General features: G+C 37.7%; 2 protein-coding genes across 7 annotated transcripts in view; both read right to left on the bottom strand.

Annotated features, from left to right (window-relative positions):
• Nucleotides 1-19164, bottom strand: part of DCAF17 (DDB1 and CUL4 associated factor 17) — a 318055-nt gene that overhangs the window by 49887 nt on the left and 249004 nt on the right. The window lies entirely within an intron of this gene.
• DYNC1I2 (dynein cytoplasmic 1 intermediate chain 2) overlaps nt 7152-19164 on the bottom strand; it is a 54680-nt gene continuing 42667 nt past the window's right edge. For 4 of the 6 annotated variants that reach the window (XM_031026488.2, XM_006731786.3, XM_031026487.2 and 1 more), the window contains 3 exons: nt 11860-12000; nt 9879-10004; nt 7152-8091 (listed from right to left, as the gene is read on the bottom strand). In XM_031026488.2, coding sequence (XP_030882348.1) covers nt 7978-8091; nt 9879-10004; nt 11860-12000 — 381 coding nt within the window. In that variant the 3' untranslated portion in view covers nt 7152-7977. The remainder of the gene's footprint in view (nt 8092-9878; nt 10005-11859; nt 12001-19164) is intronic. The other 2 variants (XM_006731789.3, XM_031026491.2) reach the window with 1 other exon arrangement.

The following is a 19164-nucleotide window of genomic DNA, read 5'->3' on the forward strand; positions in this document are numbered from 1 at the left end:
TGCTAAATGGTTAGATCTTAATTGTTCCCACCACAAAAAATTATAATTATGGGGCTGATAGAGGTATTAGCTAATAGTGTTTATATATATACACACACACACATGCTATACCTGTTTATATATTGTAATATATAAGTATTTCAAACACTGTGGACACCTTAAACTTACACAATCTTGTATTTTAATTATGTCTTTAAAAAAACCCAACAAACTACTCAGTTGACTTTAGGAGAAAAGGCCCAGCACTGCCCTTAGCTGCCTCATTTTAGAGGCCCTCCTGTATCTGTGCCCCTGAGGGCAGAGACTACAGGGCCAACAGGATATCCCCACCTGGAGCCCATCTCATTCCTTTAAAGACCATGTTCAAGGTACCTGAGACAAATTTCCTGCCTGACCAGCTCCGCTTACAGGGCCTGCATGAGCCTCTTCACCCAGGTCCATCTTCCCTAAAATGCACCCCTAAATCTAAAGGGTGGCCAAGAGGTAGCTATTTTCCAGTAGTTCAAAATTTAGGCATGTAGGCTGAAGAGTCCACAAAAGTTCCTTTGAGGCCTGTCCTTCACAGAACAGGTAGAAGAGGAGGAGAGGAATGGGCTATGGGGTGGTTCTCCTCTGGCTGCTACACTTTGACATGGAATCCTGAAAATTCTCAAATCCAAGCTGTATGTACATGCTATGAACATAATTTAACAGTTTGTTTTTATAACAGTGAAACCTTTTGACCTACTGCTTCAGGGCCTGCAAATACTAGGGAAGGGCCTAGGAAGGAGAAAAGTAGTGATTGCTAAATGGGTTTCAGGTACAGCCCTAGCTAACAGAGATGCCACAAGGGAGCCTGCTCAGTTGTAATTAAGTCACAGCTACTGCCATCATCTTCAGCCAGTGGAAACTTACTTTGTAGGTTCCCAGAAGCCTTAATTGCTCTCTTTCTTACAGAGTTCTTTTATGGTCTTTTAATCATGTAGCACCGTAGGCTCATCTGAATAAAAAACGGACTTGTTGATCGGCTAAGATCATAAAGGCAGCGTAGTATAGTGGTTAAGAGCACAGCTCTAAAATCAGGCTGCCTTGGTTTAGTGCGTAGAGAGTCACTTCTTAATGTCCCCAGGCCTAGTGATATGCTGGACCCGGCTTGCACCAGCTGAATGAGAGCCCATTATATGTGTATATTCCCAATTCCATGTTCAGTGACATCACATTGGTAGTTTGCTATTGGCCCTGTGGGAGGGGAAACTGGCTACAAATCAGGTCCACAGATATTGGTTCAAATTAGTTTCCGCTTTTGTAAATTAGTAATCCTTTAAAATAGTTATAATAGTAATCCTTTATAATAGTTCCCACATTATAGGGAAGCTAGAATAAATAAGAATATGTGTGTCATATATAATCATTTAGCAAGTACTCAATAAATGCTACCAGTTATTAATACTACATGGACAGAATGTACAAAGGCCAGTTCTTTATAAGGCAGAGGAAACTTTGGAAACAAGAGATATATATTTCCATTAAGGATGAAGTGCTGATGCAAGATTTTTGAAAGTCACCTTCCAAATTCCATTTCTTTGAAACTTACTTCCTACTGGTTTTGTGGTCTCTGTCAATAGAGGAAGCAGGAGGGGACAAAAAGAAGGGAATCCTAAGTGGTCAAGCCAGAAAGCCACGTGTGGTAAAGCAGAGATCTCGGAATTTCTAAGTGCTTATTTTTAGCCTCTAACAGCCAAGAGATAAAGCCCATAAACTTGTAAGAGCTACTGAAGAGCAGTTGAACCTGTTAAGAGTTACTTACTCATCACCTCCCATAATAGCAATGCCTCATATTTGTATAATTCTTCGTTTTCACACACATTCTGGTTTAATTCTGTAACAGCCCTGTGAAGCAGTAGATGAGGAAATAAGCTTAGAGAGGTGAAACCATTTACTCAAAGTTACGGTTAACTGAGTTTCAACACAGGTTGCTAAGTCCAAGACTATATTAGAAATACAAATCTCAGGACCACCATGTTTTGAAGGAGTTTCCCAACCAAACATTAGAATTTAGTAGTCAATTGTTTCCTATCAGTTGATAGAATTCCAACTAAGGTGCGACATCCTGATAGTCAGCTATAGCCTTCTTTGGGCTTTGGATCTATGTGGAGGTATTATTCCAGTTATTCTCTTGTTACGCTATTAACCACTGCAGCATTTATTTTACAATCGTGAGGATGAAGGTTTAGAGAGATAAGGAACAAGAAAACCCAGGGCAGTCTTCTATGAATCACACTGTTCTCCTTGTCTGATTTTCAACACAAAATATAAAAGTCCTTTTTCTCAGTTGATACCAATTCTACTCAAGTAGCCCCTGAGTTTCAGGAGGGATAAGGCCATTTCTCTTGCCTTTGGAAAACTAAAGGTCCTCCAAAGTCATCTAATGACCCTCAATGTACTGACAGATTCATGATTGTATCAAAAACATTATTGGAAATGAGGCCCCTTAGGAAGGACCTAGTCATTTTACCATGTTTCTTGCTCAACTGGCATTCATTAGTAAGTCAGGTTTTGACTTATTTCAAAATCACATTTTGGACACAAGACAGCAGAGATCTGCCAATCCAGATGTAAGTTAGATAAAAGCTATTCCTGCAGGACTAATCTTAGGGCTTCCTCTAAGCCTAACAGCCACACACAGGTCAGGTCATCAGAACTGAAGCCCCCCTTCTAGTGATCATCTTCCTACAGGGAGCACAAGTTATTTTCAAGGGGCCTAACATTAGGGAAGAAGGAATGGTACTATGTAAGTTACAACAGCTGAATAATGCTGTTCCCCAGATTTTTGTGGAAGTGATGGATTCCAGTTCTGCTAACATCTAGCTGGGTAGTCATGAACCAAGTTTGTTTTCTCACTAACTTGAAAAAGCGGTTTCACGTGTTCTTTTCTAAGTCTCCAGATATCACAACCCATGTTATATGTAAGTAACATAAGAGCAACAGCTGAGTATAGGCTGGAAATTCAGAGTGGGTCATTTTTTTTCTATTTTCATAATTTGTAATTTTATCATAAAATGTAATAAAACATTCCTAGGAAAAGTATCACTGATTAAGGGCAATTTATATCCCTCAGTTCACTGCTACTCCTAAATGTCTGAGGGTTAAATTATGCTCTGATGTCTTAGAATTAAAATAAGATTTTCTTGAACACCAAGCCACTTAAATCCTTCAACCTGTGTTGAAACTCAGTTAACCGTAACTTTGAGTAAATGGTTTCACCTCTCTAAGCTTTTATGACATTGCACAGATGGCTACACAAAATGGTCTCTCCATTTTTGTATTCTTAAAAAAAAAATTAATACAATCCCTTATTTGTGTGGTACTTTATAATTTACAAGTTTTCATGTACACCATATCTCCTATAATCCTCACAGAAAGTGGATATTTTCCTCACTTAACGAGCATATTGACCCTTGTCCCAGGTGACATTACTGGTAATGGTGGCATCAGGAATAGATTTTGGGTCTTTTGAGCCCAGTATTCTCTTTCTCATTATACCAGCCACGCTTCAGCATAACAGCTTTTGTTCCAAAGCATTTCTATCACTTTGTTCAGAAAAAAACTTTCTTGAAAAATCTAGTACAAAAATTCACAAAAGATGAAATTACTTGCCATCAAAGCCTTACCAGTGGTATACCTGATTTCTGAAGTCACCAGGGGCAGGTCTCTGCATGTTCAGCACCACGTAGGTGTGTTCTACACCCTACACAATCACTGCCCCACAGCTTTCTGACCAAATCAAGGACATGAAAAGACAGGCATGATAATACATCACCAGAGACCTGAATAAATGACCTCACAAAGTGAAACAGACCTTTCTGAAAGCTTACCTGAGTGCAAGCTGTTCCATCCTCTGACTGGGAACTGGTAATGGAATATTAAGAAGCCAAAACTGAGATTCCTGCTATGAAACTAACAACACAAAATACTGTAATTTTAGAAAAGTTTGTAAAAGATGGCTGATTGGCTATGTTGAAACTATCAGTGGTTAGAAACTACATACTGAAAACTTAAAAACCTAAAATCCATTTGAACTTTAAGAAGTTGGGGAATTGCAAACATGGCAGGCAGAATGAATCCGTACACCTAAAGTCCAACAAAAGATCCAGGAGCATTGGCCTATTGAGAAAAGCATTGCAATGTGATGACTATTCAGTCTTCCAGTTGGCATTCTGAGTTAGGATTGTAGCGTCTTTTTAAACAAATGTGTTTGTTATATGTGAAAAGGATTTTAAAAATACAACATATTAAGTATAAGCAAATTAGTACCTTTTGGGGCAATAAGATTAAAGAGATTGGTTAATGTTCTTAATTGTAATCCCTGAATTCAAAAGACATACTGAACATAGGTGTTCTTTTATTCTTATCTTTGGGGCAACTTTCAAATTCTTTGATAGCACTAGAAGCCCCCAGAATCTGTAAACCAGGTCTTTAAGTAAATAAGTTCCCAGCACTTTTTTTTTTTTTTAAAGATTTTATTTATTTGACAGAGAGAGACACAGCGAGAGAGGGAACACAAGCAGGGGAAGTGGGAGAGGGAGAAGCAGGCTTCCCGCCGAGCAGGGAGCCCGATGCGGGGCTTGATCCCGGGACCCTGGGATCATGACCTGAGCCGAAGGCAGACGCTTAACGACTGAGCCACCCAGGCGCCCCTCCCAGCACTTTTTGAGGAGTCAAAAAGAAGAGCCCCAGGTCTTTTTCCCAAACCTGTAAGGCCTTATTTGCCTATCAATCAGCAAGATGATAGCAGGAAAGCAAGAACTCCTTTCCTGTTTCTGTGTAGATTGGAAAAAAAAAAATCTGAGTGGGAATCTCATCACGAAATTATCAAATGAGGCAAAGCCAATGGCTTTTTAGCCTAGACTTACGCCCAAGATTCAGACATGACACTAATGCCACTACCACCTTGGATGCTAGCTATGTCATGTTTCAAACAACTCCGTTCTCACAACCATCGAGCAGCTGGAGCTGTAACTGGAGATCCATCCTCTCCAATATATACCTAATTGTAGAGCTTTTCCTATTTAGAAAATATCACAATACCAATGTTGAAATACCAGGACTGTGGACAAGATTTAAAATGCATTGCCCAATAGAATGGGACGATGAAAAATCACATGCTTCATATCAGATTTTCTTTCATTCATTCAAGCCCTTCCTTCCCATATGGTTCAAGAGGAAGAGGTTACAGTCTAACAGTTTATTCAGTACTAGTACAAAAGAGAATGGAATCAGCATTCTTACAATATTGCAAGACTAGGATCACTCCTAATACTACTTTCCTTTAGTTCCTTCCCCCCTAAATTTTAAGTCATCCATTCCTTCAAGATGCAGTATGTCAGCATTACTGCAACAATATTTTATAACTAAAGATTTTCTAAACTTTGTAGGGAATTGAATCTATAAGCATGAAGACAGACTCTACCAGTGAATTTTTGTGGGTTTTTTTTTTTTTTGCTTTAATTATACCAAAAATTATTTCTGAGACTTAGTGTAAGCTAATTAAACTGAGTATTCTTCCTCAACACAAACAAGAATAACCAAAATCTTTAATTTCTCGTTCAAAAGATAATAACCAAACAATAAACAAAATAAGAAATTAGCCTGAAAGCTATGGCTTGTTTCCCATTCAGCAAAAATGTATAACTGGTAATGAATAAGGTACAATTTCCATAACTTGGTATTTTTGAAAATTTTAAGGTTTTCATTTGTAAAAGAGTAAAGAGCTGTGCTACACTTTTCTAGTCAGCTTGACTTGTCAGAAGATTTTACATCAATATTGACAGTCTTAGCTCTTCCTTTTTGCCCTATCATATACTCAACCTTAAAAGGCAGTTACTCACATTAAATTTATCTGTTCTAAAAATGTAGACTAAGTTATATGGGCAAAGGTCCACATTGCATTTGGGGCTGGGGTGGGGAGGGAGAGAAGTTACTCCTCAAAAGCAAAAATTCTGGTGCTAAGTATTTTACTTACCAATTTTATTCTTTCACAATCGAACACATCAATTTTAGTCCACTGAGCATCTGATTTGCCCCATCTCTTGATTTCCAACCTTAGTTATAATGATGTTTTCCCTTTTCCTAGTCCTTTTTACAAACTGATGGCAAAATGTAATAACCAGGGGGTGCCTGGGTGGCTCAGTTGGTTAAGTGTTTGCCTTCGGCTCAGGTCATGATCCCGGGTTCCTGGGATCAAGCCCCTCGTCGGGCTCCCTGCTCAGTGGGGAGTCTGCTTCTCTCTCTCCCTCTCCCTCTGTGTGTGCTCTCTCTCTCAAATAAATAAAATCTTAAAACAAAAAAAAACAAAGACAGTGTGACTGCTGAAATTGAACTTCTGACTCATAGACATTGCTACCATGAGCTAACTTGAGATGTTTGCCTACTAATATAAAAAACTTATCTTTGGTATATAATAGGCAATTATGGGCTGCTAATTTGTAAAAACTAAATATATAAAAATGGAGAATTGCCTGAAGTAATTACAATCAATAATTTTAGAGCTGGAAGGAAATTTAACAATCATCTAATCCAAACTTAATTCCTAGATGAAAAGAATGAGGCACAAACAGATGGAAAGACTTGGCTAAAATCACACTTCTCATGAGTGCCAGAGCTAGAACTAGAGTTGGGTCTAATATTCCTAGGTGATTATTTTTACATTACACAATACTCATAGTTTAGAAATTTTATTATTTGGAAATTTATCTTCCAACAGATCTTTGTTAGAATTGTAAAACAACAACAAAAATGTTCAAATTCTGATATCTATGCTTCCTTCCTAGTTCATGTTCTGTTGAATAAATAGTTAAACTTTAGAAGGATAAGAGGTTAGGATCAAGGAAATGGACAATTTAAAGTGGATAAAATACAGATCTGATCATAATGCTTTCCTCTAATTCTGAAATAGGTTGATTTCAACATTCATGCTTAGATATTTGTCACTCACCTTTCAGACTTGCTTATACAAGGTTGTATGGTAACAGATCTCAAGATGTGGAGTTGATTCAATGACAAAGCTCATTTGAACACTTTTCCTTCATAGCTACTACTGCAACCATGAAATCAATTTCACAGGTTTCAGTCTCAGAGAGCTCATAATACATAATAATCTCAATCAATGAAAATAATAGGCAGCTTTCTGTTTATTCTTTAGACGAACTACATCTCAGATGGAAAGTAAATAAGGGAGTAAAGCAAAAGTTAACCTAGGAGACAGGTTTTTTCACTGACAGGTTAAACATCAGTCCATAATTCATCAAGAGATATACATTATAATGTATGGCATATTTAAGACGCAAAACTTCATGAGACTTGAGGTGGCTGCTTACAACAAGAGCTTAAAGAAAGATATGGAAAAAAAGACACTTTATAAAAGGGAAAATTAAAATTGCAAGGCTAAATCAAAATGAAAATCTGAAAAGTTAAAGCATATTTGTTTTTATTTATAGACAGTTATCACATGAATTATAAAGAAGAAAAAGGATATCAGAATGGAGCTTGGGTAGATGTATGCATGCTATGGCTAAGAATAAACAATGTTCTTACATGTTATGGTTAGTGAGGACAGTATCAGTATAACAGGGAATTGTGACTATTTAAAAATATGCAGAACTGATTTAATCTGTACTTTAGAAATAACTTATATAGTGTTATAAGTTGAAAGGAATTCAAAAGAATAACTAATACCAAATATACACCTGTGTATAAGAATTCAAAAAAGGCTGCAATCTGTAAAGTCAATCAGCTGTATTAAAAATGACACAAATCCAGAACAAGATGCATGTTATATAAAAAGGGACATTATAAGATTTACTTGCTGCATTAAATCCATGGTTAAATCCACAAAATTTCCTTTTAATTAACATTTAGACAGAAACATGCAAATAGTCTTAGGTTCTACTTAGAGACTTCCCCAAATCCGCTAAGGCTACAATATCCCCCTTTCAGGAGCTAAGCAGGTATTCGGGTAGCTGCTTCCTCCTCTGCATCAGCTCGGTTTGCATTAATTTCTGCGAGTGTTCGGCCGAACCGTGCCCATTCATCATTTCGGGGGACAGCAATCTGCTGTTAAAAGAAAGACAACGTTTTACATACACTGAAATAAATGATTATCTTACCCAGTATTTCGGTTTGTTTTCAAATAATTTTTCCATTAAAAAGTAATGCTGTAAATGGTCTTTCCATAATTACAGGGACTGTAACAATGCTTCACAACACATTTCAAAACAAAAGATGATGTTTGGGAAGTGTGTTGTGACAGCCTCAGAAATGCTTTTGCTGTTATCACCATCAGTACAAGAGTGAGTAACAATGATACTCTGTAAATATAATTCCTATGTACTATCTCTCAGATTTTGCTGGTGGGGAGGAATTCCTTAAAATTTTTTACTTCTTGCACTGTTCCAAATATGAAATAGTTTTTGAAGCATGCTTCAAAGAGCTGGTTTCTTATGAGTATTTATTTTTGTTTGGAGCATAAGATAACTGTTTTTGATATCTTAATCCCTTCATCAGAAGGTACATTATCTCTTACCACTTTAGTGATCTACAAATAGCTAAAGGGGAAAAGAGGCTCATGATGCTTTTGCCTCCATGAAGCATCCAATGACCAAATATTTTTGATAACTGTCATCATAATATTGGTGAAATCTCAACACTGCCATATTAGGGCACAAACCACTCAGTATAGCAAATGAATGTGCCTACTTCTTAATCTACCATATTAGATTAGATTGGATAGTGATATCCAATACGGTGGCTACCAGACACAGGTGACTATTCACATTTAATTACTTAAAATGAAATAAAATATAAATTTAGTTCCTTCATTGTGCTAGCCACATTTTTTTTTTTTAAGATTTTATTTATTTATTTGACAGAGAGAGACACAGTGAGAGAGGAAACACAAGCAGGGGGAGTGGGAGAGGGAGAAGCAGGCTTCCCGCTGAGCAGGGAGCCCAGTGCGGGGCTCGATCCCAGGACCCCGGGATCATGACCTGAGCCGAAGGCAGACGCTTAACGACTGAGCCACCCAGGTGCCCCGCTAGCCACATTTTAAGTGTTTGACAGCCATATGTGGCTAGTGACTACTAGATTAGTGCAGATACAGAGCAATTCCATCTGCGTGGACAGTTCAATTGGCTATTCTAAATGATTCAATCTACCTCCCTCCAGATCCAATTACTAGAGGCCACAGGGTGTCCAGAGGGGATGGGGAATCATAAGGCATAGCAAAAGAAACAGTGACTAAGGCTTCTTTTAGCTAGGGCTAAAAAGAAGGAAATCGCTCCTGAACATTGTGTATAGCCAACCCAAGGACAAAAGATGACAAAGAGCTGCAACTTATCCTGCTGGATTCAATGATAATGGCTTTGCAACAAGGTTCACAAGTCAAGATTCACATTTCACACAGTCATCAAATAACTCTCAAAGATACTACTTTTGATTTCTACTACCTGGCCCAAACAAATCTACAAATACAGAAAAATAAGAACTTAAATCTGTAAAGCCCCGAAGTCCGTAACACAAAGTCTATAACTCAACTGTTAACTCCAAATTTCTTCTTCCTGAAGAGTTTCTAATTTCTAGTAATTTATGCTTCAAGAAATAAGGTACTTCCAATGTATGATATTATCCTCAAAGTCTGTTGCATGGAGACACAGAACATCCAGTTTAGAAAGAAAATTAATCTTAAGAGTTGCTTCTGTCGTGGAAAAAGTTTTATCTTTACAACCATATGGTTTATACCACTCATGAACCTTGAAGACTAGTTTTAGCCACAAAGATACCGTAACTACAATGCCCTGAAAGCTAAACAGATGTATCAAAATTATAGGCAGTAAGCCCCATACCTCTCCCACGTCATATATGACAATCTGGCCTTCAGAATCACCCACAGCAATCTCTCTTCCAGAATGGGTCCATCTTACACGATTAAGAGCAGGATTACCCTCCACAGAAATGCTGGCAGTGGGCACCTGAAGTCATTTAAAATACAGCGCAGTGTTAAAAATTTCATCAAGATTTCTATAAACATGTAAAACTCTTCTTTCCTCCAATTGGGCTACGTTTTTTAAAACAAAGATGAAAATAGATAAAGAATTTTCCCAACTTTCTTCCTGTTCAGTGACACATTATGAATGACATTACAGTCAATCCTTGAAAATGGTTTGGGAAAATAACTTAAGTTCTTATATAAGAAATTCTCATATGACTGGATACATACATCATTTTGAAAGATCTTCTCTTTAATAAAGGATTCTTTGTTGTTATTTTAACTTTTTTAAGAAATTAAGCTGTTTGAAAACAGATGGCCAAAACCCCATTTTAAAGAAACATTTCAAAAGCCCTCATAAACAGATTATGGTTCAATTTTAGAGAACAGAAATTACTTTTGTAGCTTGTGACTCTGTCAGCTGAAACCTGTGATTTGATCCACAGTTCCTAGAAACAGTTCACAGTGAAGGTGCAGGATGGGTTTTTCCAAAGCTCTTATTCCCATAAACTGTAGAACAGGGTAGGATGATAGCACCAAGACAATGGCACCACCTCCCCGGAATCTGACTGTACTTCTCTCATGCTGAAGAAAAAGAAATTTATTTGCCACACACAGAGCAAACATCCAATGTCTGACTCAGACTGGAAGCACAATAAAATTTTTGAAACCTGATTAAAAATAATCCTTTTAATTGACACTAGTCATCCCCAGATGACTAATTTAACTCCTAGAATGCCAAAACTGTTACAGAGAAAAACTGTAATTTAGACATATTCTTTGAGTTAAGGATTATAGGAAAGACCTAAATTTAAGGGTAACCACAAATCTCAAACACCAAAACCCAAACTAAAAAAATGCAATTGGTACCATTCTAGGTAACTAAAGAAGTATAATTAAGCCCAACCATCTAGTCAGGGCTTAATACCTTTTCCTAGGAGTATCTGAATGTTCCTCTTCAAACTACTAAACCACGAGTTAGCACACTTAACTACTCTTACATTTCAAATCCATAACTTCGTTGCCCTGTATAACCAACTATTTTACTTCGAGGGATTTGGATGGCTGCCACCAGAAATACGAAGAAATGTGGGAAAGAGTGGGATGTGGGGTAAGGCACCAAGAGACTTTCCCCTCAGTAACTGTTTCTGACAGAACTGCTAAAACATTACTTCTTACCACCTCATATCAACACAGAATTCAAGGAACATTTTAAGCCTAAGTTGGTAAAAATGCACATACCTAAAAATAGGTAATAGCTATAGTTAAATTTCATTGCCAATAAGTGATTTTAGCATAGTAATTAGGAAATTTTGTGGTTTCTATATTCATTTTATAGTAACAATAAACACTGTTTTCAATCCTTCATCGAACAAGTCATCAAAATGCATTTCTCTTTCATTTAAATAAGTCAGGCTAAAACTAATGTTTATGGATGATAATACAATTCTGTCAAGGCTAAGAGATAATTTAGAAATTCAGAATTAAGGTTAACATACTTCAACAGTCTGAAACTATCGGCTTTGTAGCCTGCGAGTGAAAAATATCCCAGTTGCCTTATGAATGAGACTTTGCCAGGACATTACAGACATGATAGTGCTTTTCAGAAGTAAAAGGAAATGCCCCAGTGCTCTTGGCAACATTATTTCTCCCTTCAGTACTGCACAGCATGGTGTTTATTATTAAGGGTACAAAGCTTATTTGGTTTCTTTGTGATGAAGCTACAATCACCGAGCCCTTTCACATTCCTTGGGATAAAAGAAATTTCACAAATTATTCAATAAATCTCCAATTTTCTATTTTTCAATGCAATTTTTGTTATTTTCCTGCTCACCTACCTCCGTGTCATTATTGAGATTCCACAAATCCAGCCTCCCCATGCCATCCACACAAGCAAACAGGGCTGGGTGGGTGGGTGACCACATAACATCATAAACATAGTCTGAATTATCTTCAAATGAATACAAAGGCTTGTTATTCTGAAAGGGAAAAGTTGATTCTTAGCATAGTCAAAATACAACACACATTCAATAGGTATGGATAACATTTTATGATATTTAACTCAGCCTAGAAAAAGTTCCTCTTATTTGTTTCACTACAGAATTACCTGGAGTTATAAACTAAGAATCAACTATTGGATTGCAGTTTCTTTTTAACTTGCAGACACCATACTGTTTTAAAAAAGGAAAAGAATGTGCTTCAAAAACATTTGTCCATGAGAAGATGCTGGGAGGATGAAAGCAATGGCAGTTCACTTTTTGAATTCCTCTAACTCTACCCATAAACCCAAACAAAGCAATGAGGATAGCAAAACCAAAGATTCAAAGACAATATGTACAACAAAATCAGGTGACCAACCTCCAAATGTAAGTGAGTAGACACAAACTTCTGCCAATAACAAGACCTACATGGTACAAACATCTGTGCAGGAAGAAGTGTGGAAAGGCCTGGGGCTTCTGACAGCCAGAGAACAGAACAGAAGAGCCTCATCGCTGACAGCAGATACTCACTGGACAGTGTCAGGGAATACGCTGAGTCTGAGAACAGCAGCAGAAACTAGGAGGGAGTTCAGTGCAATTCTATTTATAAATAAGTGCAAGCAGACTCCAATGTGATATAAGTAAGGTCCAAAGGTGCAGTCTGAGATCTACAAACTCTCAAAATTAACAAACCAAAGCTCCCTTTCAAGACAAAGTCTCACCAAAGAGAAACTGCTGGGAGTAGAATCAAAGTTGTAGCAGATAGCACAGTAGGGACAAAGGGAAAGAGAAGGCTCAGATAAAACTGGTGGAGAAAAACAGAAAAGGCACATCTCAGAAAGTACAAGATAGAGAAAGATAAATATTAACTTTGCAAAAAACACAGAAGAGAGAGCTTTAGCCTTGACTACGAAACTAGAAAAACTATCCTATGCCCATTCCCACCCTTCTAAAAGTACAGAAAAACTCATTTCACTAGAAGACAATAAGCAACAAAAAAGGATCTTGGTTAAATGCCACACAAAGTTATTGTGGCAGATCTTCAATAACGGTGTCATGACAATTAAATGGGAAAAGAATGGTAGACGAGATGGATTTGCACATGCACAAGAATGAAGATGAACCCCTCCTTCCTCATACCATACACAAAAGTAACTCAAAATGTACTGGAAGTCCTAGCCACAGCAATCAGACAACAAAGAGAAATAACAGGCATCCAAATTGGTAAGGAAGAAGTAAAACTTCCACTATTTGGCAGATGACATGATACTGTATACAGAAAACCTGAAAGACCACCAAAAAACTGCAAGAAGTGATAAACAAATTCAGTAAATTCAGTAAATTCACAGGATACAAAATCGATGTACAGAAATCTGTTGTATTTCTATATACCAATAATGAAGCAGCACAAAGAGAAATTAAGAAAGCAATCCCATTTACAATTGCACCCAAAATAATAAGATACCTAGGAATAAACTTAACCAAAGAGGTGAAAGACCTGTACCCCCAAAACTATAAAACACTGATGAAAGAAACTGAAGATGACAAAGAAATGGAAAGACATTCCATGCTCATGGATTGGACGAACAAATATTGTTAAAATGTCTATAATTTGAACCAAAGTAACCTACACACATTCAGTGCAATCCCTATCAAAATACAGCACTTTTCACAGAACTAGAACAAACAATTGTAAAATTTATATGGAACCACAAAAGACCCCAAATACCCAAAGATATTTTGAAAAAGAAAAGCAAAGATGGAGGTATCACCATTCCAGACTTCAAGTTATATTACAAAGCTGTAGTCACCAAAACAGTATGACACTGGCACAAAAATAGACACACAGATAAATGGAACAAAAACAGAAGACCCAAAATAAACCCACAATTATATGGCCAATTAATCTGCAACATACCAAGAAAGAATATCCAATGGGAAAAAGTCTCTTCAACAAATGGCACTGGGAAAACTGGTCAGATACGTGCAAAAGAATGAAACTGGACCACTTTCTCACACCATACACAAAAATAAATTAGAGTGGATTAAAGACCTAAATGTGAGACCTGAAACCATTAAAATCCTAGAAGAGAGCACAGGCAGTAACTTCTCTGACATCAGCTGTAGCAACTTTTTTTCTAGGTATGTCTCCTGAGGCAAGGGAAACAAAAGCAAAAATAAACTATTGGGACTACATCAAAATAAAAATCTTCTTCACAGTGAAGGGAACAATCAGCAAAACTAAAAGGCAACCTATGGATGGAGTGCCTGGGTTGCTCAGTCATTAAGCGTCTGCCTTCGGCTCAGGTCATGATCCCAGGGTCCTGGGATCAAGCCCCACATCGGGCTCCCTGCTCAGCGGGAAGCCTGCTTCTCCCTCTCCCACTCCCCCTGCTTGTGTTCCCTCTCTCACTGTCTCTCTCTGTCAAAAAATAAATAAAATCTTTAAAAAAAAAAAAGGCAACCTATGGAATGGGAGAAGATATTTGCAAATGACATATTCGACAAAGGGTTAGTATCCAAAATATATAAAGAACTTATACAACTCAACACCAAAAAGCAAATAATCCAATTTAAAAATGCAGAAAACATGAACAGACATTTCTCCAAAGAAGATGTCCAGATGGCCAACAGACACATGAAAAGATGCTCATCATGACTTATCATCAGGGAAATGCAAATCAAAACTACAACGAGGGCCACCTGGGTGGCTCAGTCAGTTAGGCGGTTGACTTCAGCTTGGATCATGATCTCAGGGTCCTGGGATTGAGCCCCACATTGGGCTCCTCACTCAGTGGGGAGACTGCTTATGCGCCCCTCCCTCTGCTTGTGCTCTCTCTGTCTCTCAAATCAATGAATAAAATCTTTAAAAACAAAACAAAACAATGAGATATCACCTCACACCTGTCAGAATGGCTAAAATCAACAACACAAGAAACAGGTGTTGGCGAGGATGTGGAGAAAAAGGAAACCTCTTGCACCGTTGGCAGGAATGCAAACTGGCACAGCCACTGTGGAAAACGGTATGAAGGTTCTTCAAAAAGTTAAAAACAGAGGTAACCCTATGACCCAGCAATGACACCCACTGGTATTTACCCAAAGAATAAAAAAACACGAATTCAAAGAGATATATGCACCCCTATGTTTATAGCAGCATATTTACAATAGCCAAAATATGGAAGCAGCTCAAGCGTCCATCAACTAATGGATAGACACACACACACACACACACACACAAATATTATTCAGCCATAAAAAAAAAATGAAATTTTACCATGTGCAATGACATGGGTGGAGTTAGAGAGTATAATACTAAGCAAAATCAGTGAGTCAGAAAAAGGCAAATACCATATGATTTCACTCATATGTGGATTTAAGAAACAAAGGAAAGAAAAAAAAGAGACAAACCAAGAAACACTCTTAACTATAGAAAACAAACTAATGGTTACTATAGGAAAGGTACATGGGGGAGATGGGTTAAACAGGTGACGGGGATTAAGGAGTGCAATTGTGATGAGCACCAGGTGATGTATGGACTCACTGATTCACTATATCATACACCTGAAACTAATATAACACTGTATGTTAATATAATACTGTATGTTAACTAACTGGGATTAAAATACAAACTTAAAAAAAGAAAAATAGGGCGCCTGGGTGGCTCAGTTGGTTAAGCGACTGCCTTCAGCTCAGGTCATGATCCTGGAGTCCCAGGATCGAGTCCCGCATCGGGCTCCCTGCTCGGTGGGGGGGTCTGCTTCTCCCTCTGACCCTCTTCCCTTCTCGTGCTCTCTGTCTCTCATTCTCTCTCTCAAATAAATAAATAAAATCTTCAAAAAAAAAAAGGAAAAAGAACTCAAAATGTATCACAAAACTAAATAAAGAGGTAAAAGTATAACTCTTAGGAGGAAGCATAGGAGTAAGTTGTTGTGAGCTAGGATTTGCCAATGGTTTCTTAGATATGAAACCCAAAGCACAAGCAACAAAAGAAAAAGTCAATAAATTGGGCCATATCAAAATTAAATACTCTTGTGCTTCAAACAATACCTTCAAGAAAGTGAAAAGACAACCTATACAATGGAAGAAAATATCTGGAAATCATTTGATAAGTGATTTACATCTAGAACACTTACAACTCATTTATTAAAAAAGGAAAATAAGCCAATCAAAAAATTGGGCAAAGAATTTGAACAAACATTTCTCTAAAGGAGATCCACAAACAGCAAATAATCATTTGAAAAGATATTCAACATCATTATCCATGAGGGAAATGCAAATTGAAACCACAAGGAGATATCATTTCACACACTAGGATGTCTATAATAAAAAGGACAGATAATAGCAAGTGTTGGTGAGGAGGTGAGAAATCAGAACCCTCATACATGCTGATGGAAATGTAAATTGGTGCAGCTGTTTTGAAAAAGTTACTCAAATGCTAATTAGAGTTAACACATGACCTAATAATTCCACTCCTAGGTATATACCCAAGAGAAATGAAAACATATATATACACAACAAAAATATACATGAGTGTTCACTGCAGCATTATTCACAACAGCCCAAAAGGGTAAACAACCTAAACATTCATTAACTAATGAATGGATAAACAAAAAGTGGTATATCCATATAATGGGATAGTATTTGGCCATAAAAGGAATGAAGTACTGATACATGCCACACATGGATGAACCTTGAAAATATGCGAAGTGAAAGAAGCCAGTCACATTTTGTGATGCCATGAAATGTCTATGACAGGAAGTTTAATAGAAACAGAAAGTAGGTCATTTCCAGGAGCTGGGTGGAGGGAAAGGAGGAGTGACTGCTAATGGACTTAAGGTTTCTTTCTGAAATTTGAAAATGTTCTAAAATTAGACAGTGATGATAGTGCATATCTCTGTGAATCTAAGAACTGTACACTTTGAAAGGGTGAATTTTATAGTGTATGAATTATATCTCAGTAACAGTTATTTTTAAAAAAGACATAAAGTGACAGACAGAAATTAACAAAGATATACCTATAAAGGCAGCCCCTAAAGAAGAAAACCAAAGCAATACTATAGAATACAAAAAATAGTAAGAGAACTCTCCTAAAATAAAAGACAGCTTGAAACTACATATTTAAGAGTATCCTGTGCATCTAGGACAATCAACCCTTTAAAGAAAAAGAAAAAAGGATGCCTGCATGGCTCAGTCGGTTGAGCGTCTGCCTTCGGCTCAGGTCATGATCCCAGCATCCTGGGATCGAGTCCCACGTTGGGCTCCCTGCTCAGCGGGGAGCCTGTTTCTCCCTCTGCCTGCTGCTCCCCCTGCTTGTGCTCTGACAAATAAATAAAATCTTTAAAAAGAAAGAAAAAGAAAAAAAAATTTGATCACCCAAGTTTTGTAAGACCAGGTCACAATTAAGGAAAAAAAAATCAGATTGTCATCAGACTTTCTGACAACAATGCTTTTTGCCAGAAGACGACAGAATAATATATTTAAGGTAATAAAAAAAACAGCGTAAGTCATGGATTTTATATACAGCCAAACTGACCTCTGTAACCCAATAGGCTCTTGTGAATATGAGAATAATGCATCCACAAGCACGCTACTGCAAAATGAGCTTCAGATGACCAAAAAAACTGAGGAGACAACAACATAAGGACAGGGAGATACCAAGTGATTCATGAGGGTAAACTCTTCTTTACAGAAGTATAAACAATCTACAACTATACACAGCAGTATGAACAATACAGTAAGAATGCAAAATCTAGACTGTGAGAAACTCTTAACAGGACAACCAACCTGGTTTCTTCTTCAACAACAACGAAGCAAGAAGAGAGGGAAGGAAGCCCTAACTTGAGAGAGGAATTCAAAAGATGTGTCAATTGCAAATATATGGACCTCATTTGGATCTTGGTCAAACAAATAAATAGTAAAAAAAAAAAAAATTGAACATTGATTGGCTATTTAATGAAACTAAGAAATCACTGTTTATTTTGGGGGGTGTAATATAGAGTATCATAGCTATTTTTTAAGACTTTATTTTTTAGAGGGGTGCCTGAGTGGCTCAGTCGGTTAAGCATCTGCCTTCGGCTCAGGTCATGATCCCAGGGTCCTGGGATCGAGCCCCACATCGGGCTCCCTGCTCTGCGGGAAGCCTGCTTCTCCCTCTCCCACTCCCCCTGCTTGTGTTCCCTCTCTCACTGTGTCTCTATCAAAAAAATAAATAAAATCTTAAAAAAAAAAAAAGACTATTTTTTAGAGATACATACTGAATATTTGTAGATGACATAACCTATCTGGGTTTGCTTTAAAATCCAGGGGTGGGGCGCCTGGGTGGCTCAGTCGTTAAGCGTCTGCCTTCGGCTCAGGTCATGGTCCCAGGGTCCTGGGATCGAGCCCCGCATTGGGCTCCCTGCTCGGCGGGAGGCCTGCCTCTCCCCCCTCCACTCCCCCTGCCTGTGCTCCTCTCTCACTGTGTCTCTCTCTGTCAAATAAATAAATAAAATCTTAAAAAAATAAAAAATAAAAAATAAAATAAAATCCAGGGGTAAAGGGGCGCCTGGGTGGCTCAGTCGTTAAGCATCTGCCTTCGGCTCGGGTCATGATCCCAGGGTCCTGGGATCGAGCCCCACATCGGGCTCCCTGTTCGGCGGGGAGCCTGCTTCTCCCTCTCCCACTCCCCCTGCTTGTGTTCTCTCTCTCTCTCTGTCAAATAAATTTAAAAAAAAATCTTTAAAAAATAAAATAAAATAAAATCCAGGGGTAGGGAGGGAATGTACATGAACTGTCTCAAACAAGACGGGTCATGTGTTGATAACCATGGAAGCTAGGTATTGGGTACCATGGCTTCATTATACTCTTCTCTTTGATTTTGTATCTACTTGGAATTTTTCATAAAAAAGAGTTTAAAAATATTTAAAATTTTCATTCAGATATTATAGTAAATGTCAAGAGCATGGCTTAATAGCCAAAAATGTTTGCTTGTAATTAAGAAATTTTTCACAACACTTAAAAGTAAGCTAGAAACTGAAACTAAGAGGTTTTTTTCCCTCTCAAGATCACTACTTTCTATAACTCTCTTTGGCAACAATACCAAATGAAGTCTCCCTCTGAAGTAGTGGTTTTCAACATAGGATGGGCATCGCATTCATCTGTAGAGCTTTTTAAATTCCACATGCA

Source organism: Leptonychotes weddellii, chromosome 3 (assembly GCF_054177405.1).
Source record: "Leptonychotes weddellii isolate Sample4059 chromosome 3, ASM5417740v2, whole genome shotgun sequence".
NCBI lineage: Eukaryota > Metazoa > Chordata > Mammalia > Carnivora > Phocidae > Leptonychotes > Leptonychotes weddellii.